The sequence below is a fragment of the Pteropus medius genome, unplaced genomic scaffold (assembly GCF_902729225.1).
Source record: "Pteropus medius unplaced genomic scaffold, Ma_sr-lr_union100, whole genome shotgun sequence".
In the NCBI taxonomy this organism is placed as follows: domain Eukaryota; kingdom Metazoa; phylum Chordata; class Mammalia; order Chiroptera; family Pteropodidae; genus Pteropus; species Pteropus medius.
The window spans coordinates 2612468-2639820 of record NW_024352783.1 but is presented as its reverse complement, the minus strand read 5'-3'; the positions used below and the strand labels follow the sequence as shown (position 1 = coordinate 2639820).

The following is a 27353-nucleotide window of genomic DNA, read 5'->3' as shown; positions in this document are numbered from 1 at the left end:
ACACTTCCGAACCTACATTTTCATCTGGAACTCCAGAGGTAAGACTCAGCTTTTTTCATGTATTGACCTAACGAAGCTGGCAACAATTCTTAATTATACCCCATTTCTTTGTTTTTTGCAATTATGTAAGTAGATGGTGCTTCCAAATAGTCTTATAAATGCTAGCACATCATTTTTTTCAGAACATCTTATTCCCTGAGACTATCCTCATTTGAGTTCCAGGATTAAAGGACCATTTAGGACAGAATGAATTTTGACAGTGAGGTCTCAGCTGTACTTAGACCTGTCCAGGGGCAAGAGACTATTCCATGCTAACCTCTCTCTACTGCAAAGTGTTGAATACTCAAACATTTTACCAATAATTTTTATCTAAAAACATAAACACATCTTGTTATAACCATAATATTTCAGCTACTTTTTTATGATTCAGTTATTTGCTTTCAGAAAAGTTTATTATTGTTCATTTAAAAAGTCACAAATATTATACCCACAGAATGCTAAATATAGTACCTAAATTGGAAGAGATCCTGGCTCTTCCCCAAGTAATGTATACCTAAAAGTAAAGGAAAGAATCAAACTAACATACTAATGTTGCAGGGGCATATCTATCTATCAGAGGACAATAGCTTACCTGCATGTGATGAACCCTTAAATTTTAGTTTCTTTTCTTTTTCTGAATGGAAAGAAGAGAAGCCTGTGGAATTTATGTGGGAAGAAGGGGCCTTCTTCATGCTGAAGCTCTCATTTCTCTGTGGTTAGATCTGTTAACAAACAGTTTGAAATCTCTCATGCCAAAAGGAGAGTGTCAAAAGATATTTTAGAATTAAGGAAGTATTAAGTCTCTTGGCAGAAAGCCAAATGACCACAAATCCAGAGTACAGAGAATTTATTATGAGGTTCTTTTAACAACCCACTGAGAGACATAACACCAAATATTAAGATAAAGTAGATGTTAAAAATAATTATTTGGCTTATGAGTTTTAAAAAATGGCCATCTAAAAGACAAGGATGTTTTTGACAGCTTTGAAAATATCAACCTTCATTTGCACAAGACAAACTTTCTTCCCTAATTCTGTGATTGACCTAGCATATAGCAGATGCAAACATTACACAGAAGGAAAAGTGACCATTAAAGAATGGCAGTTGCTACAAAACAATCCCCCAACAGTTTTAGCTATGGATATTGTTACAGTTTAGAGATTAAACATGCAAAGAAAGATTCCATTCTCATTCAATCGTAGGTACCCTATCCCTAAGGATCAAGACATATGCAATCTGGGAAGGGAATTTTCAAAGTTCTAAAAATGAAGACTCAAATGATAATCTCATTCCAAACCAGCTCTGTGTTAGTGTTACTGTGTTAAAACACTGGTACCAACAGCTGGGGAAAATAGTTACAGCCCAGGCACTAGAGGCTCAACATTTCTTTGATTTCAAATCCTAACTCACATGTATGACTGCTGGTTTCTATTTCTCCTGCTCTCTTTTCGTTTCCAAGATAGAATCCTCTGCTAAATAAATCGCAGCCATGAGTGCGAGTTCTGACGCAGAGATGGCTATTTTTGGCGTAGCCGCTCCCTATCTTCGAAAATCGGAAAAGGAGCGGATCGAAGCTCAAAACAAGCCCTTTGATGCTAAAACATCGGTCTTTGTCGTGGAAGCCAAAGAATCCTACGTGAAGAGCACTATACAAAGCAAGGAAGGAGGAAAGATAACTGTAAAGACAGAAAGCGGAGCAGTAAGTAAAAACATAAGGAGAAAATACTCCTCATTTTTTTCTCTCTCCTCACTTTGAGATGAAGCCTTACTTGCTAGGAATCCCTAAGCCTATACAAGCACCCTTCTAGTTCGCTTATGGACATCAGATTTAGAAGGTAAAAGAAATTCTCAGCCATAATCCCTTTTCTTATCTTCCCAAGTACTCACAGGACTTTAACCCACTAGGATTAAAGTCAATTCCTCACTTCCCCGTCTCAACCCCAATACTCGGGAGAAGTAAAAACTAACTTCTCCTATCAGAAGTATTATTCACTAAGTTAAATAATATATTAATATTCCTATTACTTATCCTCAAATGGAATTTCTTGTAATGAATGGCAAGGGAAAAAAAATTAACCTATTAAAATAAGAATGAAAGGACATAACCTGATAAACCTGGGACAGGGGAATGTGGGAGGAAAAACATCTTTGTAAAAAGGTAGTATCCTAGCTCATCGTAGGAAACAGATTTTCTTAGCACCAAAGTCTGAAATAAATACATTTTCATGACTTTATTTTAAAGGATAGTGTCTGCAAGTGTCGTTTTATAACCAAAACAATCAGATAAACTATAAACCCTACCTCCAACGATTAATACACACTGGTCTCTTACTTTACTTGACAGACTCTAACTGTCAAGGAAGACCAAGTCTTTCCTATGAACCCTCCAAAATATGACAAAATCGAGGACATGGCCATGATGACTCATCTACACGAGCCTGGAGTGCTGTACAACCTCAAAGAGCGCTATGCAGCCTGGATGATCTACGTGAGCACTCTTCAACCTCTCTGTATTCCATTTGTCTCTGAGTAAAAACAAGGTTCACATGTTGCATTTTCCACTTTTCTCAGACCTATTCAGGCCTCTTCTGTGTCACCGTCAACCCCTACAAGTGGCTGCCGGTGTACAACCCCGAGGTGGTGGCTGCCTACCGAGGCAAAAAGCGCCAGGAGGCTCCGCCCCACATCTTCTCCATCTCTGACAATGCCTATCAGTTCATGCTGACTGGTGAGTGATACATCTATTTACAGAAATGTGGCAATAGAATCTTCAATGAACAAACAGACTTTGTCTGGGCCTTGATTATAATTATACATTGCAGCCACATCGGGCTTCACTGTTTTCAAAGAACTTTCAGAGCTGTAATGTCATATATTCTTGCCAGCAGCCATCTCCATTTTACAGACAAATGAAGTAAAGTTCACTGAGTCCACTGACCTGCTCATGCTAACCCAGCTAGTAATTGGAAGCCTAGTTAAAACAATGAACACAACTCTGTAAACATATCTGTTGCTTTCCCATATTTTTCACTTTCTGATTTGAATAAAAAGCAGTTCAAATTTATTCTTTTTAAATGTTCACATTCACAGCAATCAAGGAAAATAAGTACCAGCTGTAGCTCGAAAGCTTTGTGAATTCCATCTTTATCGTCAAATGACATAACTAATATTGTCAACCTTTGGGGTAGACAAGAGTAAAGAAAGAGCTATGACTTAGCTTCCAAAGATTTTGAAGTATTTTCCTATTAGAATAAAAGAAAATAAAAATCTCTCTTTCTCCGAAAATATTTTTTAAATTATTTCAAAGTCTGTTATTCCTGCCTTATTGAAATATAAACAAAAAGCTTCGATACACGTTATAGGCCAAAATACAGCATTAAAACCTTTTATCTTCACACACCAAATGTATTGCCTTTGGAAATATTCTAAATTCCTGAGTTTCCTGTTAGTCCATGGGATTTTAGAAACTGAGAGGGTTTTGTTCCTTAGTTTTTTGTGTTTGTTTTGTTGCCCTTGTTTTGAAATTGTCCTTTAAAGGAGAAGAGAGAAGAGAAAGGAATAAAATAGGAATCTTCTATTACAAATTGGCCAGCAGTTCTATAAGGATTCCATGCCAGTAAACTGTTCTTTGGTTGTCAACAGAAGCTAACTTCCTTCCATAAATTATCCAAATGCTGGCTCATTTCAGGGGTTTTAATACTCAGCAGCTGCATTTACACTGCTACCACATCTACAAAGGTCCCTACTCCCAAGCTTTGGAACTGCTTCAAATTCAAGATTACTTATGACTCCCCAAACATGATTTTCATATAAAACCATGCAAAACTGTGGTATTGGACCTGGTTGGTGTTATTTTTGCATTGTCAAAAGAGACTAGCACATTGTTTTCTTATCTGTGCTCCCATTAGATGCAATATGATCTTTCATGATTTTTCTTCTATCGGATAAAGAAATCAATTTGAATATGTCCCAAAATCTGTATCAACTTCCCTGAATAGAACTTTAAAGTTCTCTAAAATCTATAACACCTAAATAACATCCAGATTTGTATCAATTTCTCTAAATGTATTTTTACATTTAAGAATTCTCAAAAATCTCTAATCTCTCAGTAAAAAAATTACAGCTTTAACAAATTGGAAAGTTGGTATAAATCCAACACATCAGTCATATAACTAGTAATGATTTTTGCTTTATTATTTAAATATGTATATAAAATAAAAATAGAAATAAAAATAAACAATGCTTTTTATAAAGCATTTCAGGATCCTTCAGCAGAGGAATTCTCTTAAGTACTGAGTATTTTTATAGTAGCAGTATCCATCATGAACTTGATATGCCCCAAAGTCCTGGATACTATCATTACTCTACGTGGTTCTCTCCAAGAGAATGAATGAATCCATTAGATAAGTGATGGATAACTACCCAGAAGAAATTTGAGAATGTATAAACTCACTTCCCTGGAAATACACACAGGATATCTTTTCCTTGACTGGGTGGGATTTTTCCTTTTTTATGTGGGATAGTAGGTTTTTGTGACCGAAGAATAATTTTGGAATAATTTCTACTAATATCAGCCCTAAAGCTAGTTGAACTGATCTGAGACCATGATTGTTCATAATAAAAGTGAAGTAAATCGGGGGGATGGGGTGGAGGAATGCCTTCAAAAGAAAGTAAATAAACACAAACATTTACAATTACAAATCCCTTCCTTATTTAGTATTACCAGCAGTCAAATTAATGATATCAAGAACTGGGAGGAGTCCAGGTAGGAGAAAAATATATAAATTGGAAGTCAAAAGACCTGAATATCTTTGACCTTAACGAGCTATGTAATTATTAGAAAAGTCACTTATTCCTCTCTGGGTCTCAGCTTCTTTATCTATCAAAACTTCAAAATTCTATGATTCTTTTACAGATGAAATTATATGATGCCTAGGATTTTCTCTAAAATAATCTTATGAGATTTAAACGTGTATAAATTGACAAAATTATAACTATTGAAGCTGTATGATAAGCACATGGGGGTTCTTTATACTTTTTTCTCTTCTTTTATATATGTTTGAAATTTCCCATAAAAAAGTTTTCAATTTAATAAAATACAAAAAGAAATATATGATTCTTTGCCTCCCATTTTCACAAATTTTACCCCAAAAGGCAAAACATAAAACCAAAATCATAGGCGACATCTTCAAAATGTTAAAAAGGACAAGCTGTGTTTGATCATAATTGATTCAAAAGTCTTCATGTCGACTGTCGGTGTGTGTGGTTTTTTTAAACTGACAGTCTTGATTTCTTTTTCACAGATCGCGAGAACCAGTCCATCCTGATCACGTACGTGATTTCTTTTACTTCTTCTCTGCTTTGTGATGATTGTCTTAGATGTTGACAGTGTAAGCTATTGTTCTGATCTCTTCTCCGGTTTCTGTTTGACAGGGGAGAATCTGGTGCAGGGAAGACTGTGAACACCAAGCGTGTCATCCAGTACTTTGCAACGATTGCAGTCACTGGAGAGAAGAAGAAGGAAGAAACTGGCAAAATGCAGGTGAGAGTGAAAGCCGCAGTCAGAATAAAGACTATCAGGGCTCTCAAGAAGTCTACAGCCCCAGATGTGAGGACCGCTCTTGCCTTTGCAGGGGACTCTGGAAGATCAGATCATCAGTGCTAACCCCCTGCTGGAGGCTTTTGGCAACGCCAAGACCGTGAGGAATGACAACTCCTCTCGCTTTGTAAGTCTCTTGGTCACAGAGAGCTCTTCTCTGCCCTTAAGTGCCAGAGCAGCCACGTTTGAGTTATCATTTCAATTGCATCACTGTGTGCTTCAACTCTTTCATAATAAATAATCTTTCTCTTTCCAAGGGTAAATTCATTAGAATCCACTTCGGTACTACAGGGAAGCTGGCTTCTGCAGATATTGAAACATGTGAGTAAAAGAATCATTGAAAATCAAAACAGAGAGACAAGTGATTTTATTTGCAGGGATATTTTGCAATAGTTGATATGCATTGAATCTGCTGCCAGTGTTGCCTATGAGCCAATGCCAGACTTATCCATACTCTACTGTGTACTCCATTTACCTCAATCTTAGTCTGATTGTTCTGTAGCACATTCTGGAATTCCTGCCTTAGAAGCAATTGAGAAATTTTTTTCCAGGACAAACACTAGGGCTATTTATGGGTTCTTACAAGTTACTTACAGGTTTACAGTACATCTCTGTGATTTGTTCTTGGTCTGAGATTTGGTAGGTGTTTCCAAGGAAACAAGAAGCCCTTGACCACAATCTGAGGTGATATGAGGAAGGAAAGGATGTTAAGGATCAATTATAATACAGAGGCCACAGGTCTCCCATAGGAAAAGTTTATTTTTCCTAGAGCAGGTATGCTTCAGTCTTTGCTCTTAGATGGTGAGGACCTTTAGCATTTGCCATGTGTATTTGAATTCATATATGTAGTACCAAGAGGATCAACCACCAAATTAAAATCTCAGTGGAGCCTGTGTAATCCCCCTGATTGTAGCAAAAACACTGAGGTTCATTTAATATCTCATCACCACTGATTTTTTTCCTAATTCAATATCTATTTCTCTTTCTGTCTAGATCTTTTAGAAAAGTCTAGAGTTACTTTCCAGCTAAAGGCAGAAAGAAGTTACCATATTTTTTATCAGATTACTTCCAATAAGAAACCAGATCTTATTGGTAAGAAAGATCTTAAATTCATAGATGAAAGTTAATATTTTTATGAACAACTTCTAATGTAAAACATATCCCCTGAATTCTATGTATCCAGAAATGCTCCTGATAACCACCAACCCATACGACTATGCCTTCATCAGTCAAGGGGAGATCACAGTCCCCAGCATTGATGACCAAGAAGAGCTGATGGCCACTGATGTAAGTCTCTCTCTCTCATACACACAAAAATTTTTTTAATCCCATTATGTATGGGAATGACAGTAGCAACCTACTGTAGGTGTGGTTACTTTGGGATGTCCTCCTAAATAAGTTAACCTCTTCTGTCCTAACTTTTGTCCTGTCACTTCTCCTGGCAGAGTGCCATTGACATCCTGGGCTTTACTCCTGAAGAGAAAGTATCCATCTATAAGCTCACAGGAGCAGTAATGCATTATGGGAACATGAAATTTAAGCAAAAGCAGCGTGAGGAGCAAGCCGAGCCAGACGGCACTGAAGGTACTGAATGAAGCTCCATTTGGGTTTGATTTAGAAAATATGGGAAGAAAAAAGCCTATTCTAAATTCACATCTCCTTTGTAGTTAGACTTCTGAAAGACATATACACACTTATACACATTGCATGTTTTCCTCACCCCTTTTCTTCATATCTCTATATATCCATCATTTCTATCCAGCCCAAATAAGTTAAAATGAGCCCTAATAGCCATGTATAAGGAGATATTTAAAAAAGCACAACCTGAGGCCAGATCATTAGAGAGAGAATGAGATGGAATAGTGCTCTTGCTTTATCTTGGCAATTGTGGGTAGGCATATAGGATAACTTGGCCTAGTGGTCTAGTTCAGCACTCCCAAGGTAAACCTAGTGGCTGGTAATACAGGATCTGCCCAAACATAGCTGGGGTTGAAGGATGTCCCTAGACATCTGTGTACATGTTTGTGTTGTCTGTATATAAACCTGTTGACAGTCTAGGCAGCAAATAAGATGAAAAAGGAACTGAAAAAGAAAATCCACATACTCTATGTATGGAAAGAACATGGAATATAGAGGACCTACCACGCTAGCTAAAGTTACCCATTCCTTGAAGCCCTTTCTGACCTCCCAGCTTGACATTCTTTCTCTTTCCCCTAAATTTTTCAGCAGTTACTTGTTCTGACATGTGGTATTTGTATTATAGTCATTGATAGAATTTTGAAAGGAACTCTGTAGTGAAATTTAATTCCCACATTTGTGGATAAAGAAACTGATCCAATGAGGTAAAATTGGGAGGAGCCAAACTGAGATAAGGATCCAAATATTCTGACTTTTAACTATTCCTAACAGTGAATATTAAGATGTTTTTATCTTATCCTTCCAATTATACCTAATATGTCTTAAGAGCAGGGACTATGGCTTGTGCCTCACTTATAGAGTATTTCCATAAACACTGAACATGTTTATTGTTAAAGAATTTCTCTAAGGCTGCCTGCAATAAATCACCAAAGGCCAGTGTAACTGATTGGCCATTTATTAGCAAGTACATCCTCAAGGTACAGAGACTTTCATCTGATATTCTATAGAATTATTTAAAGTTTTATTTAAATAATAAAGAAAATTGATGGGAGGAAAATGGAAAGATTATGTTAAAAAAGATATCCACCATTAAACAACGTTTCTTGAATTGTATCTCTGCAGTTGCTGACAAAGCAGCCTACCTCCAGAATCTGAACTCTGCTGACCTGCTCAAAGCACTCTGCTACCCCAGGGTCAAGGTCGGCAATGAGTATGTCACTAAAGGCCAGACTGTGCAGCAGGTAAGTTCAAGGCCTCAATGAATTACACACATCCCAGGCCTTTAATAATGTCAACAAACATTACTCCTTTAATAATGCCTCTAATAACACCAAAAACATTACTTTGCCCATGAAGGTATACAATGCAGTGGGTGCCCTGGGCAAAGCTGTCTACGAGAAGATGTTCCTGTGGATGGTCACCCGCATCAACCAGCAGCTGGACACCAAGCAGCCCAGACAGTACTTCATCGGGGTCTTGGACATCGCTGGTTTTGAGATCTTTGATGTGAGTTATCTTCATATTAATAAAAAGTGGGAGGGAGGTAGTTTGGACTTTGATATACTAAGGGACTATCATTATTCATTTACATTTGTAGTCCACATTGTCTTCTCCAACACTGCACCTAGAGTTACCTCCAAAGTATCTGGAAGGTAACAGAATGTAATAATAATAACAGCCAAGATTTATTGAGAAGGCAGCATATTTCTGGCACTATACTAAGCACTTCAAAATGTTACCTCATTTAATCTTTAAATCAGCTTACAAAGGAATAATCAATATTACTGCTAATTACACATGTGGAGAAACTGAGATCAGCAAAATCAAAACACTTGCCAAAGATCCTACGGCCATATAAGGCAAAGCCAAAACAGGAACCCAGATATGTAGCATTTGATCTATACACAAAGCATCTCCCATGGAGGAGAATGGGCCTAAAGGTAGAAGCACATGGACAGTTCATAATCTTTTCTTTTCCAGGTTCATGTGACACATACCACTTCCCCTCTGGGGCATTTATAGTATCATCATATATAAAATGAGGATGTAAACTGTTACAAAGACTCTTTCAGATCCTCAATTGCTAAACCACATCAGGTCCCTGCTTCCACAGACCTGACAAAGAGGATTTGCCAAATTTTTGATATGAACAGAAAAGAAACTGGATAAGCTTTCCTTAATAATGTGACAGCCAAAAGTGAAAATGTCTGATCTTCTATAGAAGTGGTAAAAAGAAGTGAAGTTTTTCAATAAATTACTTTCACCCTTAAATCTGAACCATAACTCATAGGATCATGATTGTACTTTTAACATATATTATTGTCCATGCAATCTTAGAGTTGGTAAGACGTAGATTCTACCAGAACTCTTGCTGTGTGATTGACATCTATGCCTTTAATGTCCAGAATTCATGAAAAGGGTTCATGTCAAAAATAATCATTTTTTCCCCTAGGATTTTTGAAGGGACAATTAGTTTAAATTTTATTTCATTACTATCTTCCACATTTTTTCAATAAAATGTTTTTTTCGGTAGTGAATGTTACTGCTATAAAAACCTATTTAATGTTGAAAATTTCGTTTTGTGCAGTTTAACAGCCTGGAGCAGCTGTGCATCAACTTCACCAATGAAAAACTGCAACAGTTTTTCAACCACCACATGTTTGTGCTGGAGCAGGAGGAGTACAAGAAGGAAGGCATTGAGTGGACATTCATTGACTTTGGCATGGACCTGGCTGCCTGCATTGAGCTTATTGAGAAGGTCTGTTTGACATCTAACAAAAGGTTGAACTTTTTCAAGTGTCTTAAGCAAGTCGAGAAAGTGTTACTTCAATCTTAATTACATTGATTTCAGAAAAAAATTAGAAAGTTACTATTTAAAAATAACTTTTTCTTTACCAAAGGATCAGAATGTTTAGTTTCATTTTGTTCTAATCAGGTTTGTTCTAACACTGACTCAAATCCAATTTTAAAGCACCAATGAAGCCTCTATTGGGATGATCTGCTTCACTAAAAGAACTACCTCATTAGTTCTAAATCTGTCTCCGTTATGAACCAAGATGTTGGCAATAGAAATTAGTCTTCTTTCTAAATAAAAACTAATGCATAGGTAACACATCCAGGGCTTATATGAAAGGTTATCTGTTTCGAAGTCAAGAAGTCAAATTGTTTATACTTCTTTATAATCTATCTTTAAGGAGATAAAATGTCTTAAATAAGACATGGGTTATTTATACTGTTTATTGTATATAAAGTAAACATTCTATATCAGTTAACTCCTTTTCATAGCAAAATAATACTTTGACAACAGATTAATTCACTCAATAGGAAAAAATGTGTGATAAATATAGACCCTTTTAATGGGTCACCCTCACATGCTATGCTGATATTTGGAGTTTATATCCAGCTATTCTTTTAACGAAAATGATCCTGTGGATTGAACTGGAGAAAAGATGATGGAAAAGTCATTCTAACAAAAGGACTTCTTTGAGCTGTGACCGTTATACTTTATAAATATATTTAATTGGGGAAAGATCATAATTTGATCAAATGACAGTCACTATGTCTATATCTTTTGAGAGAAGATAGGTTGACACCAATGTCTAATTTTCTGAATTCAGCCATTGGGCATCTTTTCCATTCTGGAAGAGGAGTGCATGTTTCCCAAGGCCACAGACACCTCCTTCAAGAACAAGCTGTATGACCAGCACTTGGGCAAGTCTGCCAACTTCCAAAAGCCCAAGGTTGTCAAAGGCAAGGCTGAGGCCCACTTCTCACTGGTGCACTACGCAGGCACTGTGGACTACAACATTGCCGGCTGGCTTGACAAGAACAAGGACCCCCTGAATGAGACTGTGGTCGGGCTGTACCAGAAGTCTTCAATGAAGACTCTGGCCAGTCTCTTTTCCACATATGCTAGTGCTGAAGCAGGTACTTTCTGTACTCTTAATCTAATTGAAACCTATTACCACAGAATGATCACATACCATTCCAGCCTCTGGGGTCCTACTTTAACTGTTGGGTTTTCTTTTTACCTCAGACAGTGGTGCAAAAAAAGGTGCTAAGAAGAAGGGCTCTTCTTTCCAGACTGTGTCAGCTCTTTTCAGGGTAAAGTACAAATTTAATTCGAAAAACCTATTCAGTTTCCATGAGTTCTCATAATTATAGTATTCAGAATAAATTAGAAGGGAATGGAATGTTAATAGGAATCACTTTAAATATTCACTCTTATCAGGGTACAGCCAAAGCAATGCTTGTCCTATAGAGTCAGACACTTTATCTGTTATTCCTTATTATGATCATTTAATGTATCCAGGAATCCCAAAATGTCCTTAGAAGCTTTCTTATTATATAATAAGACTTATTTTTAAGGAAATATAGTTGAACTTCAAAGCTATCCCTGTGGAAGGCCATATCTTTATTCTGCTAATGTCGCCCTTTGAGAATGTTCCTGAATTCCTCTTTGAGAATGCCCCTGAGATACACTCTTTAGGATATCCTTCCACCAAAACACATCTTTGTCTTCTGAGGTGGATTTAACTTTTTGTAATAGCTGAAAAACACCTAAATCCAACCCTAATGATTCAGATGGATGATTGCTAGAAAATGTCTCTTGAAATTAAAAGAATAATAATAATTTGACTGCAAATAATGAGATTTTTTTAAATGGCTTAAAAACTGGCTGTTCTAATGGGGGATGTACAAAATGTCTGGTTTAATTGGCTACTTTGTCAATATTTGTATGGCTATGTCTCATTCCTTTTAAAACCAAAATGCAGATATAACTTATGACTTAAACAGAAAAACTTTCCTGTTCTTTTCCTTCTCACTGGCAATCTGCATTATCTCATTGAAACAGCCAACTCTTGTTTCATCAACATCCTTGTACATGTTTTCAAGATTTAAAATGCATTACTTATTTTGTTTATTTCATAATGGTTATCTAAGATGTGGGGAGGTGGGGGAAGCAACTCTGCCTTCTAAAGAGTACACCTAAGAAATGGTGAGAAATATTTACATATGAATTTTCTGTGGTTGAGCAAAACATTGTCATCTGTCATAACCAATTACTCTATTTCTGGAATAACTCCTCCGTATATGCTTCAGACTGTTGATCATTCTCAGTTACCCTAGATTCACCCACACGAGGTTACATTTATCTTATAATTTTAGACTCTTAAAAATAATAATAAACAATACAAAAGAAGAGGTTAGAAGTTCCAGGGAATAATAAACTCAAGGAAAGAATAGCAAAAGTTGGAACAATTGCTATCCTAGGTTACTGTGAAAATTATTATCACTAAGAGAGATGAAAGAGACCTTAGAGGTAATCATAATTATTTTCAGATGAGGCACAGAGAACCAAAAGAAATTTTATAGTCAAGCAAATCATTAGTGGCAGAGCAAGGCCATAGTCTTTTGAACATAGTCTTGAGAATACTTCTGCGCATCAAGGCTACTGAATTCTCAGTTTGTTTGTAGGATAGATCCTAAGTGCTATAAAGTAATACCTTGGAGGGCTGTATTTCTTTCCAATATTTTGGCCTTTTGTTTATTTGAGAGGCTAGAACTCTTAAGACCTTAAAAGTACAAAGCAGTTGAAGCCTCACAGACTTACACTTAATAGTTAAGAGCATACATAGGTTCTTTCTACATAATTACAGTAAAGAAAGCTGAAATAGAATTGCCTCATCAAGTCTCTTTTATCTGGTTTTCTAGGAAAATTTAAATAAACTGATGACCAATCTGAGGAGCACACACCCTCACTTTGTACGGTGTATCATTCCCAATGAAACCAAAACTCCTGGTAAGATGTAAGAGCATGAAATAATAACAGGCACAAATTTAAAAACTCAGTGCCCAATAGTAAGTATTCTAATATATTTTTAGGGGCCATGGAGCACGAACTTGTCCTGCACCAGCTGAGGTGTAATGGTGTGCTGGAAGGCATCCGCATCTGCAGGAAGGGATTCCCAAGCAGAATCTTATATGGGGATTTTAAACAAAGGCCAGTCTCTCTTTGTTGTCTTTCACTGAATGCCATGAATGTTTAATCATCTTAATTGTTGTCCCCCTATTCATACTATTTCATGTATCCTGCATAGTGAATATTACATACTTAAAAGCCAAATAATATAGTGTTGTGGTAGTAGGACAGAATAACAGGGTAAAAGAGGTGACAATTCTTAAAAATAAGAAGGAGGGATGCATTAGATAATGAGGAAATCACATCGCTTTACTACATGAACTTAAAAAATTGTTGGATTTTCTTAATTTTACTTTTTCTCTAAGATTTTTATTGACGTTTCTTTTTGGTGTCCTCTGTTTTTCATATATGATCATGCCTTCCTAACCTTTCTTTCTTCGACTGAACAGATACAAAGTTTTAAATGCAAGTGCTATTCCAGAGGGACAGTTCATCGACAGCAAGAAGGCTTCTGAGAAACTCCTGGCCTCTATTGATATTGATCATACCCAATATAAATTCGGACATACAAAGGTAAAACTGTTATTTGTTTACACCTGATCCAAGTACCTTCTGCCATCTGTGTCTCCTGTGGTATGGGGATGATTTGTGACTCTCTCTTTCTCCAGGTTTTCTTTAAAGCTGGCCTTCTGGGTCTTCTGGAAGAAATGAGAGATGACAAATTGGCCCAGATAATAACAAGAACTCAAGCTGTCTGTAGGGGATTCCTAATGAGGGTAGAATATCAGAAGATGTTGCAAAGGAGGTAACAGCCTTACAGAATATCAAGATTGTAAGGTCCCTTAGGAACTATCAATCAGCCTTTCTCATTCATTAACGTTTTCATTTTGTGGCTAATATGTGCTTTTCATCCAGCTCAGAACTCATTCCTACAACACATTGCTTTTGCTTTCCCCCTTACACTTGGATTCCCTCCAAAACTACTCTCCTCCCTCCAGTTTCTCCTTTCCCATCCATCTCACATACAGCTGCAGGAATAATGTGCAGTAAGCACTATTTTCATATGCCATATCTCAGTTTGTGGTTCCCCATGGTCTCCCATGTCAAATCCAAGTTACTTTGGATGTCAAGCATGGCTGTCAAAGCCCTCTCTATTCCCTACCTCATCTATCATTTCCATCTACACAGCCTTTTCCAGCCTGACTAAGCAATTTGCTTATCTCCTATTTTCAAGTTTGTACAAGCCCTCTCCCCTCATCCTAATTTACCTATTTACATATTCAAAACTTCCATTCCTCCTTTCTCTGATTAACCTCATCCAGCTCTGTCTACACAGCATTACTGCATTCCCTGTCCTTACACATTTTACATTCATTTTGTTCATTAAGTACTTACTTAGATCTGCATTCCCAAGTCTTTTACATGTGTCTACATTATGATTTGTGTCATGGTATCTGCCTTCTCAGAGTTATGGTTCTTAGATATTGGACCAATAAAAATAAAATTTCCATTTTAGCAAGCTTGAAGTGGCATACATGTTGCTACAAGGTAGTCGAACCTCGACAATCTGTTGCTACAGTTTGCAGAAGGGTTATCTTTTATTACTATTTTACAATTTTGTTTAAATAAAACAAATTTGGGGGCTCAGTCCATGCTAAATGCCCAGAAGATATTAAAAATCTAATTTAGCAGGTAAGAATGAGGCATCTGAAAGAATTTGAGAAAAGCCAGTATATTATCTGAAGAAGCTAACAAGAAATTTTTAGAATGCATAATTCAGTGGTGAGTAAAATGAGAGGAGAGGCTTCAAGGAAGACATGATAAATCATAAGTTCAATTTATGTGGAGCAAGTCAGAAAGTAACCCCATTTCACAGTTCACATCCACATGCTGACAGCCGAGCCAATGAGTTCTGAGCTGGATTCCCTCCAAAACTACTCTCCTCCCTCCATTCCCAAATCACTAATGGTGTAATATCTCAAATGATCTTAAAATGGCACATGATGCTCATACATGTAAAGTGTTTCTCCTTCTAAAGTCAGCTTCTTTGCTAATTTGATGGGAACTTAAGAACCAGGAATTGTCCGATAGGAGCAGCACACATTAGCAAAGTGGTTATAATGAGGACTACTGTGAATGGGAGTGTGTGTACACAAAACCTGTATATAACACATACAGAATTTCACATATCATTTATACGTGGGAGGTCGTTAAGAGGGGATTTTGTATGTAAAAAAAGTGACAATAACATTATCTCTAATAGATCAATTGACACTGATATTTTTACATCATTTCAGAGAAGCCCTTTTCTGCATCCAGTATAATGTCCGTGCATTCATGAATGTGAAGCACTGGCCCTGGATGAAACTCTTCTTCAAGATCAAACCCCTCCTCAAGAGTGCAGAGACAGAGAAGGAGATGGCCACCATGAAAGAAGAGTTTCAGAAAATCAAAGATGAACTTGCCAAGTCGGAGGCAAAAAGGAAGGAATTGGAGGAAAAAATGGTCACTCTCTTGAAAGAGAAAAATGACCTGCAACTCCAGGTTCAATCTGTGAGTACTCTGTATTCTGAATGTACTATAATCCTGAAGATATTCTGGAATTTACACATACTTTGGATTTATAAATGGCCTTTTCTTGAAAAAGAAAATCTCAAGATTTTGTTTTGTTTTGTGTTTAGGATTTCACTTAACTTTCAATATTCCTATGAGGAAGGCACAATTACTTTCTAATTACAAAATGGAAAAGGAGAGATTGAAGAATGTATTTAACAATATCACAAATTTAACATGAAGGAAGCAGTTTTAAGGCAAGCTCCCAAATCTCACTTAATCCATGTGCTTTGCCTGCTTCATCTCAGTCTTAAAATATAGTCCTATTTTCTGAATGCAAGTGTATGAGCTTGTATTCTAATTCAAGAAAGACAATTATTTTTGGTTCTCTTTCTCCTTTCCCCAGGACCAAGATTTAGCTCAATACATTTATTTGCGGTACTTGAACTACCAGGGCATAAGGTAGAGCTAGGTGCCCTCTGTAGTTCTTCCTTTGACACAGATCCAGAGTGCTTAATGCCTGTGTTTATTGGTTCAGGAAGGAGTTTTAATCAGAGTGGGGGTGGAGGTAGGTTTGGCACCTGCACTCTGGCCAAACACAACTTCCCATTTCCTTGGTCCAACAACCCCAAAAATGTCATCAAGAAACCTGTGAAAAGGATACTTTTCCTAAAAGTTTGAAGCTATTTTCAACTTTTTCTTCTGATAACTTATAACTTGAAAATCATAGGATCACAGATTTTTCATCTTAACCTTTCATAGGTATTATCATCAGTCAGTGAGTAAATATTTATTGAGTATATCACTGTTAAAAATAGATGCAAAGGAACCCTGGGAATTCCCCATTATCATCCATTTAAGCATTTAAAAAACTTAAGATATGAACAAAACATACACTGAATTAAAGAAATTCCCCAGGCCAGAATAATAAGTTAGTGGCTGAACTGATTTTTGTGTGAGTCCTTTAGTCACTTATTAAAAAGTTATTGAACTATATGGTTTCTCAAAATTACATGTTCTTATATATTCTAAAATTCATTTATAGACTAATAGGTAATTTCTAAAATGGAAGTAAAAATTTTGGACAATTAAAGCACTGTTATAGACAATCAGGAAGCTTTTGAGTGTGTAAAAATGCTACATAAAAATGTATTCATAGGCATAAAATAAATTTTTTCTTTGTCTTTTCTTTTTTAAATTCAATCTAGTAACCAGTTGTTTGAGCTGAGTAGAGAATGCTCAAAACCAAAACTAACCAATTTGATTAAGTAGAAATCTTTGAATATTACAGCTGAAATGCTCTTAGCAATCATTTATTCCAACTCCCTTAATTACATATGAGATAATTGAACATAAGAGGAATAAAGCAATAAAGGTCATATACATGGAGGCAAATTTGGGACAAGAACCCAGGTTTCCTCTGGTCCTTCCACTCTTCTACACACTATTTTAAAAGTTAATTGCTTCAATCTAATTATTTTTCAGACTAATTTGCTTCTAACTCTATAGTCTCACTTCTAATTAGCTACATTTCTCCAGGCCATGTAATAATATTCAATTTAATTTATATTCGTACTGAAAAATTCATCAGAATTCAGTGAACACTACTATTTTATGCAAAGAACAAGTTCAAAATAAGTAACATATTCTCTAAATATCTCACTGAATCTCCGTACAGGAAGCTGATGCCTTGGCTGATGCAGAGGAAAGGTGTGAGCAACTGATTAAAAACAAAATCCAGCTGGAGGCCAAAATCAAAGAGGTTACTGAGAGAGCTGAGGATGAGGAAGAGATCAATGCTGAGCTGACAGCCAAGAAGAGGAAACTGGAGGATGAATGTTCAGAGCTCAAGAAAGACATTGATGACCTTGAGCTGACACTGGCCAAGGTTGAAAAGGAGAAACACGCTACAGAAAATAAAGTATGAATCATATTCTCCTCCACTATTTAAAGGTTCTAGCATCCAATAAGCTGCTTTATAGTAGAAACAATCTCTTTCTTGACCTTCTAGGTGAAAAACCTCACAGAAGAGATGGCAGGCCTGGATGAAACCATAGCTAAGCTGACCAAGGAGAAGAAGGCCCTCCAAGAGGCCCACCAGCAGACCCTGGATGACCTGCAGGCAGAAGAAGACAAAGTCAACACCCTGACCAAAGCAAAGATCAAGCTAGAGCAGCAAGTGGATGATGTAAGTGTATTTTTTAATAACCATTTAAAAGATATTTTTAATATATTTTCAGTGTTTAACAAATTTTACTTTCTAATTAGCTTGAAGGGTCTCTGGAACAAGAAAAGAAACTTCGAATGGATCTAGAGAGAGCAAAGAGGAAACTGGAGGGTGACCTAAAATTGGCCCAAGAATCTATAATGGATATAGAAAATGACAGACAGCAAATTGATGAAAAGCTTAAGAAGTAGGAACTCCAGAAAAAAATTTATGTCATACCATCTTTCAATTCATAGCAGTGCTAATACTTCTTGTTCTTCTGTCTAAAGAAAAGAATTTGAAATCAGCAACCTGCTAAGCAAAATTGAAGATGAGCAAGCAGTAGAAATTCAACTACAGAAGAAGATCAAGGAGTTACAAGTGAGTCACCTCTGTGCCATTTTTTCTGCACCAACCCCCCCAAAAATGAAATTAAGATGAGGTTATGTTGTGCTTGTGTCACTCCCAGGCCCGCATTGAGGAGCTGGAGGAGGAAATCGAGGCAGAGCGGGCCTCTCGGGCCAAAGCAGAGAAGCAGCGCTCTGACCTCTCTCGGGAACTGGAGGAGATAAGTGAGCGGCTGGAAGAAGCTGGTGGGGCAACTTCAGCCCAGATTGAGATGAACAAGAAGAGGGAGGCTGAGTTCCAGAAAATGCGCAGGGATCTGGAGGAAGCCACTCTGCAGCATGAAGCCATGGTGGCCACTCTTCGGAAAAAGCACGCGGACAGTGTGGCTGAGCTCGGGGAGCAGATAGACAACCTGCAGAGGGTCAAGCAGAAACTGGAGAAGGAAAAGAGTGAAATGAAGATGGAGATCGATGACCTTAGCAGTAACGCAGAAGCCATTTCCAAAGCCAAGGTACCCATTACTGTCTCTAAATGAGGTTAATTATTAACCTTTAAGAACACCCATTGTCCCCTGTCATTAAACATTGCTTGTAGGCAGTTCATAGAACTAATCTAGTATTTTCTAATATATTCCATTCTATCTCATTGTTTTAAATGCTAGATATGACCCAGTAAGATTATTTCAAAATCTACTTTAAGCAAATGTCAGTTTTATTGGGATAAATAGATGGGCTCCAACAATGACCTCTCTAGAGACGTTACACACTCACCGCACTTGAATCCCACGCAGCAGGTTCCAGAGTTGATGCCATAACTTTCTACTCACACAACATAAATTTATTCACTCGAAAAATATTTTAAGAATCAAGTTTTATCTTTTTTCACTTCATACAATATCTTATCCTTCACTGCCACATGTCCCATAGGGAAACCTTGAAAAGATGTGCCGTACTCTAGAAGATCAAGTGAGTGAACTTAAGACAAAGGAAGAAGAACAGCAGCGGCTGCTCAGTGACCTGACGGCTCAGAAAGCACGCCTGCAGACAGAAGCAGGTAACAGCCTTTCTCTGAGTCCTGAAACTTTGTACTAGATAAAAGCGATTCTAGGGGTTCTTAATAAATAGCAAATACTCTCATTTTAGAGGAATATAAACAAACTATCAGAATTTGCTGAGCAGGTCAGAAAGAAAAAAAATAAGCAAGAATCAGCAAACGAATTTACTTGTTACACTCCTATGGCAATTTTGCTCTTTAATTTCCAGTTCTAACCAGTTCTATAATATTTAAAGTATATATTTGGCATATATATATATAAATATATACATATATACATAAATATATATGAATATATACATATACATAAATATAAAAGGTTTAGGCTAACTTTTTAATGCCATTAACAAATTCCTTTACTTCTACTATTTTTAGGTGAATATTGTCGACAATTAGATGAGAAAGATGCTTTAGTCTCTCAGCTTTCAAGAAGTAAACAAGCATTTACTCAGCAGATTGAGGAGCTGAAACGTCAGCTAGAAGAAGAAACTAAAGTGAGTTTTTCCAAATATCTTCTCGGCTAATCAAATCTAAACATGTCCAGTTAGGTTCTACTTTGGATGTGTACATTAAATATCACTGAATAAATGAACTTAAATCACTGAACCCATACTTCCGCAGGCCAAGAACGCCCTGGCCCATGCCCTGCAGTCCTCCCGCCACGACTGTGACCTGCTGCGGGAACAGTATGAGGAGGAGCAGGAAGGCAAAGCTGAGCTGCAGAGGGCGCTGTCCAAGGCCAACAGCGAGGTCGCCCAGTGGAGGACCAAATATGAGACAGACGCCATCCAGCGCACAGAGGAGCTGGAGGAGGCCAAGTATGTACTATATACTCTGGGGGAAGAAAATGACATGGTTTCTTAGCTGTCCAACTCAGCAACTTCCAGAAGCAGCTGTGATGGCATTGATGATGGTGATATAATAATAGCAGAAGTTAACATTTACAGAGTACACACTGTGTGTCAAGTACTACATATACATTAGCTTGTTTAGCCTTTGTAGCAACATTATGTTGGTATTATTATTCATATCCCTATTTACAGATGAGGAAATTGAAGCTGTGAGAGGTTAATCAACTAACGAACAACATATGATTAAAAAATGGTACAGCTGGGATTAGAACCAGATATTGTGAATCCAGAGCCCACTTTATACATTGCAGTAGAAAGAGATGGCTCTTAAAACTCATGTTAGAGGTCATCAAACAATACAGAATGTCCAGGATTGTTCTAAATCAAGTAAAGCCTTAGTCTGTGTACACACCAAAGGGGACCTCCAAGTAGATTTTTTTTGGACATCTTAAAAAGAAGTAAAGCTTTCAGCACAATGTCCAATCTCAGAACAAGATGAAGAAAATTGTGGAACATCCATTTGATACAATTTTATACAGAAATTAAATATAATTAATATGGGGAAATATTTATGATAGACAATAATTTTTAAGCAATGTACACATTAGCATATACCATATAATTTTATTATGTATAAATATGTATAAATACAAATAAGACTAGGAGAAAATGCACCACATTAAAATGGTTATCTCTGAGTGGGGGCACAACACAAGGTTTTTTTTCTTTGTTTTTATATATCACCCCCATGTTCTACAGTGAACATGTATTATGTAATCAGAAAAAAATATATGTTTTAAAACTGAGATTTTTCTTTATCTTAAGGATGTATAGTTGGCACACAATTGGGAATGAAGAATATAGGTAATTCAGAAGTGAAAAAAACTTGTCTTTGCTTAAACTGTATGAATTATCCTAACTTATCCATTAATTTCTTTCTCCAGAGAGATAGTCTAAATATGTACAATTAGAAGAAATTGGCTATTTTTCTCTAGAGAAAAAGTACATAAAATAAAATGGAAAGTCTGAGAAAGCAAATTAATATGCTCAATATACTTTTGTCCAATAAAGTAGTTAGCTTTGAATCCTTTTTCAAATGAGATGAGATATATAAATCAATCAATAAAATTGTCCTGGCCACACATTCTCCACAAGCATATTCAATCAGAAGTCCTGAAAATTCTGATTTACCTGTATGGTAAGACACATACAATGGAGCACTAGCAGTAGCCACTAAGAATTCAATAACATACCAAGGACTTGAATCCAATTGTTTACCACTTTGGACCTTTTCGTACAGTTCATCAATCTAGAAAGCAGTTCTGGCAACCAGTTTTGAAAACCACGTTATTTGCCATTATGGAAAATGGACTGTGGAAGGGGTCCAAGAAGGTTATCACTTCCCCCTGTTCTTGACCGCGACTCTCCTTAGCAACCTGGCTAACTTTTCAGGAAGAAGTTGGCCCAGCGTCTGCAGGAAGCTGAGGAACACGTAGAAGCCGTGAATGCCAAATGTGCCTCCCTTGAGAAGACCAAGCAGCGGCTCCAGAATGAAGTGGAGGATCTCATGCTTGATGTGGAAAGAACAAATGCTGCCTGCGCAGCTCTTGATAAGAAGCAAAGGAACTTTGACAAGGTGGCCCAGCCTGCTTACATTCTCAGTGTTTTACTTGGTCTCCCTTTCTCCTTGTATCTGCTGATGATTTACTGCTTTTCAGGTCTTATCAGAATGGAAACAGAAGTATGAGGAAACTCAGGCTGAACTTGAGGCTTCCCAGAAGGAGTCCCGTTCTCTCAGCACTGAGTTGTTCAAGGTGAAGAATGCCTATGAGGAATCTCTGGATCAACTTGAAACACTAAGGAGAGAAAATAAGAACTTGCAGCGTGAGTCCTCTTGAACCTCCCTACCACACACAGCCTTGCATGGACCTTCCCATGTTGCCATCGGCTAACCACTTCTCCCTTACCTGTTCACCCACAGAGGAGATTTCTGACCTTACTGAGCAGATTGCTGAGGGTGGGAAGCAAATCCATGAATTGGAGAAAATAAAGAAGCAAGTGGAACAAGAGAAATGTGACATTCAGGCTGCCTTAGAGGAAGCAGAGGTATATGTTTTCAGGTAGTGGGAGGTTGGGGGATAAAAGACAAACCAGTGAAACACTCAAAGTGAGCAATGATACTGTAAAGTGGACACATTAGTACATAGCTGGTGAGAAGCTGATCCTATCATGTTTATGAAGAGCAATTTGGCAATAGTAATCAAAAGCCTTAAACATGTAAATACTATAACCCATCAATTCTAAAAAAATATCCCAAGAAAATAATATTAAATGGAAGCAAAGCTGTAAGAACGAGATTAAGAAAATTATGGAACATCCATATGATGCGATTTTTTAGAGATTTTATACATGTATTATGTAATCAAAAAATGTTTTGATTACGTATATGTTTTAAAACAGAGTTTCTACAGCAGGAATTTGAATATCACACATGAACATTTGAATTTATAAAACAGATTAATAGTTCATGTTTACTAAAGTTTAATCATATAATTAATCATGAATAATATTTGTATAGCACTTTATACTTTACAAAGCACCTTTATTATACAGCTGACCCATAGAATCCATCACTAAATAAACAAAAGAATGATTTACCTAGCAGGCTCCTAAAACTATTGTATTGTGCTTTGTAATATTACATAAACTGATATAATGAAAGTTTGACTCACAAGGAATATACTCCTAATATTCAACTTATTTTCCATTATTAATTGATCACTGTTTTGTTGAGGCATCACTTGAACATCAAGAGGGAAAGATCCTACGCATCCAGCTGGAGCTGAACCAAGTCAAGTCTGAAATTGACAGGAAAATTGCTGAAAAGGATGAGGAAATTGACCAGCTAAAGAGAAACCACATTAGAGTCGTGGAGTCGATGCAGACCATGCTGGACGCTGAGATCAGGAGCAGGAATGATGCCATCAGAATCAAGAAAAAGATGGAGGGAGATCTGAATGAAATGGAAATCCAGCTGAACCACGCCAACCGTGTGGCTGCTGAGGCCCTGAGGAACTACAGAAATACCCAAGGGATCCTGAAGGTAAATGAGTCCACATTTAACCATTCAGATAATTCAGGCAAGTTACCTGTTTTCCGTTCCTCGAAACACCTTCTTTGTTAAACCACCCATTTTTTTTCTTTTAGCAAATTATATAGCTCACCTGAACTGGTGCCATCACCATTTTCATGATCCTTCAAATGACAGACCTGTCATTTCCTGTTCCTGGCACCAGTCTTTTCTTCCAGTTCATTTCCAGAGATGTTCATATCCTTTTCAGAGTGTCTAAGGACTTTTTTTTTTACTTAACAGGATACCCAGCTACACCTGGATGATGCTCTCCGGGGCCAGGAGGACCTGAAGGAGCAGCTGATGATGGTGGAGCGCAGAGCCAACCTGCTGCAGGCTGAGGTGGAGGAGCTACGGGCATCTCTGGAGCAAACTGAGAGGAGCAGGAAAATCGCAGAACAAGAGCTCCTAGATGCCAGCGAGCGTGTCCAGCTCCTGCACACCCAGGTGGGACCCTCGCATCAAACAAATGCTTGTGTATTGTTAAGTAGTGAATCAGAATTATAATATAAAAGTACTCCATTTTTACAAGTATATTAAAAAGGATAGGGGATATGCTCTAAAATATTAATTGTGGTTATCTTGGGATCTGGGGTTATAAGTGTTTTTATGTGTGTGTTCCTATTTGTCTTTTTTAGATTTTTCTACCAAAAAAAGAGGGTATTACTTTTTTATTTAAAAATCAAATTGGTTTTTAAATTAAATTGGTTTTTTATTTTGAAAACCATGATTTGGACCATACCTAAACAAAGATTATCTGTTGACTCCAAAATCTGAAAACGTTCCATGCAGTGTTTCCCATCAGGGGCACTTCAGCATTTGGCCTTGTTTTGCTTACTGTCCTTGCAAGACAGTTAGCATTCCTGATTTGCCCAGACATTAAAAGCAGGAGCAACCCTTAGTCATTTTGACAACCAAACATTTCCAAATACCCATAGAGATAGTAGTGATTCCCTTTAAGAATCACTGGGTTGAAATTTTAAGAAAATGTTTTCATAAGACTAATTCAGCATTCCCCAAGGAACCAAAGCATAAAAGTTCACAGAGAATAGATTCCTTCTAATTGAAAAACTCCTAGTGCCTTTTCACAAAAAGTATCTATTCTTTCCTAATGTTTCCAACCTTTTTAAAGATAGAATATTAGTGATGTTCAGTTGAAATATAATTGAGACATCAATTAATTGATATAGGTATTCTTAAACCTCAGAAGTCCTTATTCATAAATGAGATGGGACTTGGGGCAATGGTGGGGGGTTCCAATCTTGCAAATAATTATTTTGCACTGAACAAATATTTAAAGTTTAGTGAAATGTTCCCATTAGTCCCTTGTATGAACCAACAAGATATCTGTAAAGTCCAAAGAGAGCAAACTGCAAATCTTGCAAATTTCCACTGACTTTTTTTAACAGAATACAAGCTTGATCAACACCAAAAAGAAATTGGAAAACGATGTTTCACAACTCCAGAGTGAAGTGGAAGAAGTAGTTCAAGAGTCACGCAATGCAGAAGAGAAAGCCAAGAAGGCCATTACTGATGTGAGCAAGATGAGCCTTTGTTTTACTGATATGTGTGTGCCACCCACCACTACCAGGTTTCCTTATTTTCTTGATTTATTTGCTAATTAGGCAGCCATGATGGCCGAGGAGCTGAAGAAGGAGCAGGACACCAGCGCCCACCTGGAGCGGATGAAGAAGAACCTGGAGCAGACAGTGAAGGACCTGCAGCACCGTCTGGATGAGGCTGAGCAGCTGGCCCTGAAGGGCGGGAAGAAGCAGATTCAGAAACTGGAGGCCAGAGTGTGTATCTCAAGCTCTCCACATCTGGGAAGGAGAAAACGGCACTCCTTCTATCCCTCTTTTTTCCTACATAGTGACTCCCATCTTTGTCCTGGGGCTGGAGACATCACCCACTATCTTCAGTAGATTCTGGGCTAATTGATATCCTCCAAGATTAATTCCATAAGCATCTTTTTTGGTTGCAGGTACGTGAGCTTGAAGGAGAGGTTGAAAATGAACAAAAACGCAATGTTGAGGCTGTTAAAGGTTTGCGGAAACATGAGAGAAGAGTAAAGGAACTCACCTACCAGGTAAGGAAATAGCCTTTCTAGACTATCCAGAATCTTGCCCAATGGGAAATTGAACAATTTATGTGATACCAATACACATTAATTTGGTACATAAAAGGAGCAAATGACACAGTTGCTTATCACAGACCTATACAAAGCTTAGAAAATCAGGAAGTCCTTTAAAAAACAGCATAAGAGAGAAAAGAATACAAGTTTTAAAGCCAGATAAACTGGATATTAGCCCTAATTTGGCCTCTCTTATTTTTTAAACTTGGGTAGATTACTTAATACTCTACACCTTAGTTTCATCACCTATAAAATAGAATAACAACATCTCTCCAGGATAAGAAGGTAAGGGCGAGAGAAGACATGTACAATTACCTAATACAGTGCCTCCACATAGTGGACATTTAACAAAAGTAGTAACTGTATTTACTAGGAGAGAAGCCTCAGAGTTGACCGAGTTTACCCCAGGCCCACCATCATACCAAAGTGACCTATTTTACCACCCAGAGTAGGCTTATTTCATTGGGTTAGTACAGATCTTTTTTTTTCAAACTTCCAGACTGAGGAGGACCGCAAGAATGTTCTCAGGCTGCAGGACTTGGTAGATAAATTACAGGCGAAGGTGAAATCATACAAGAGACAAGCTGAGGAGGCTGTAAGTATCTTTAAGCTTTTGGAGAAGAAGAAAACTTCTTTGTGGGTAGAAAGTATATACAGAGAATGTGTTAATAAGAAAGAAGGAGACACAAGTAAAAATATAGAACTCATATTTTAAGAAAGATGATTTTATAAATAGAAATTTACCCCCAAATCTTAACTACAGAATAAGATTTCAAGAGGAGATATTTTTATTATTAAACAATTTGTTAGGTTTAGAGGGAAAAAAGAAAGTTCTAAATAACATGTCTTACTTGATAGCTGCAAAGAATATACAGTAGAAACTCTAATTAACACCATGATAAATATTTTTCTCACTCTAGAAATGCACAAACTTAAGCATTTTCAAACATAAATCTTTTACCCCAATTGATTTATTCACTCACTACCAGTATCATCATCAGATGCTCATTTGCTATAGTAAATAAGAACATGTTGGAAGATTCTCCAGCTTCACTTTTCCTAGTTTTTTTCCCATTCTTCCAGACACAATGTAGTAGGCAGGAAGTAGGTAGGAAGTAAAAAAAAAGGAAAGAAGAAAGGGAGAGGCACAAATGGTAATAAGTCCAACCAAGACAGGCATACTTTCTTCCTAGGCCCACTTTTTCCCTTTCTCTGTATGCCAGTCAAAATATATGGCAAAAAGTTTTTAAGTGGGATTTTCTCAGACTTATAATTTGACCTTACATTTGCTTTTTAAACTCTGTAAAGGAAGGTATCTGGGTCTCTTTCTCCTTTCCACCCAGTCCATACGTCATAAATGGATTTCACATGCATGGTTTTGACACAATAAGATTGTCCTTTCCAGTACAAAACAGTTTCTTCTCTCATTCTTTAAAATAAAAAATGTAATTGAAGTTACAAGTTTTGTCCAGATTTGAAGTCAGATGTGGCAAACTGACTATAAGAAAGAAATATTTGAGTTGAAGAAATAATCCTGTTTGGTGACAAGTGCAATGAGAACCATAAAGTCTAATTCTCACATTTTTATCTCTATTCTTAGGAGGAACAATCCAATGCTAATCTTACTAAATTTCGCAAGATCCAGCATGAGCTGGAGGAGGCCGAGGAGCGAGCTGACATCGCCGAGTCCCAGGTCAACAAGCTGCGGGTGAAGAGCCGGGAGGTTCACACAAAATTCAGTGCAGAGTGAACACATCTGTCTGATGCTGCCAAGTGACTGAAGAAATGCACAAAATGTGCTGTTTTTGGTCACCTGCTTTAAGATGTTTATTTTTCTCTTACCATTCATTAAATAGAAATTACAGTAAACTTAAAAATTAAA

The 27353-nt window shown here is 37.2% G+C and overlaps 1 protein-coding gene across 3 annotated transcripts; it reads left to right on the top strand.

Moving 5' to 3' along the window:
• On the top strand, nucleotides 1–27353 carry MYH8 (myosin heavy chain 8). Of its 3 annotated transcripts, XM_039847658.1 has the most exons (39): nucleotides 1–38; nucleotides 1499–1738; nucleotides 2384–2527; nucleotides 2611–2767; nucleotides 5343–5370; nucleotides 5473–5581; nucleotides 5673–5765; nucleotides 5896–5959; nucleotides 6632–6730; nucleotides 6822–6925; nucleotides 7084–7222; nucleotides 8399–8517; nucleotides 8633–8782; nucleotides 9864–10034; nucleotides 10894–11203; nucleotides 11313–11380; nucleotides 12992–13079; nucleotides 13163–13280; nucleotides 13649–13772; nucleotides 13868–14004; nucleotides 15497–15752; nucleotides 17431–17673; nucleotides 17764–17940; nucleotides 18021–18166; nucleotides 18249–18339; nucleotides 18428–18817; nucleotides 19233–19359; nucleotides 19735–19853; nucleotides 19981–20177; nucleotides 21663–21846; nucleotides 21929–22094; nucleotides 22192–22316; nucleotides 23005–23313; nucleotides 23584–23787; nucleotides 24750–24875; nucleotides 24966–25136; nucleotides 25322–25426; nucleotides 25971–26066; nucleotides 27072–27353. In XM_039847658.1, the coding sequence occupies exons 2-39, from the start codon at nucleotides 1529–1531 to the stop codon at nucleotides 27219–27221; spliced, it is 5814 nt and encodes a 1937-aa protein (XP_039703592.1). In that variant the 5' UTR covers nucleotides 1–38; nucleotides 1499–1528; the 3' UTR covers nucleotides 27222–27353. The 3 variants fall into 3 exon arrangements, with proteins under 3 accessions (XP_039703592.1, XP_039703594.1, XP_039703593.1); XM_039847660.1 differs by lacking the exon at nucleotides 1–38 and having other exon boundaries at nucleotides 1529–1738; nucleotides 10894–11198; nucleotides 11305–11380; nucleotides 27072–27221; XM_039847659.1 differs by lacking the exon at nucleotides 1–38 and having other exon boundaries at nucleotides 1529–1738; nucleotides 10894–11212; nucleotides 27072–27221.

What these genes read in the sequence shown, in the direction of transcription:
- MYH8 (XM_039847659.1), top strand. Translation starts at nt 1,529, where the DNA reads ATGAGTGCGAGTTCTGACGCAGAGATGGCTATTTTTGGCGTAGCCGCT. An exon ending in CTATCAGTTCATGCTGACTG is followed by an intron (nt 2,768 to 5,342) that starts GTGAGTGATACA and finishes TCTTTTTCACAG; the next exon opens with ATCGCGAGAACCAGTCCATC. An exon ending in AAGAAACTGGCAAAATGCAG is followed by an intron (nt 5,582 to 5,672) that starts GTGAGAGTGAAA and finishes TTGCCTTTGCAG; the next exon opens with GGGACTCTGGAAGATCAGAT.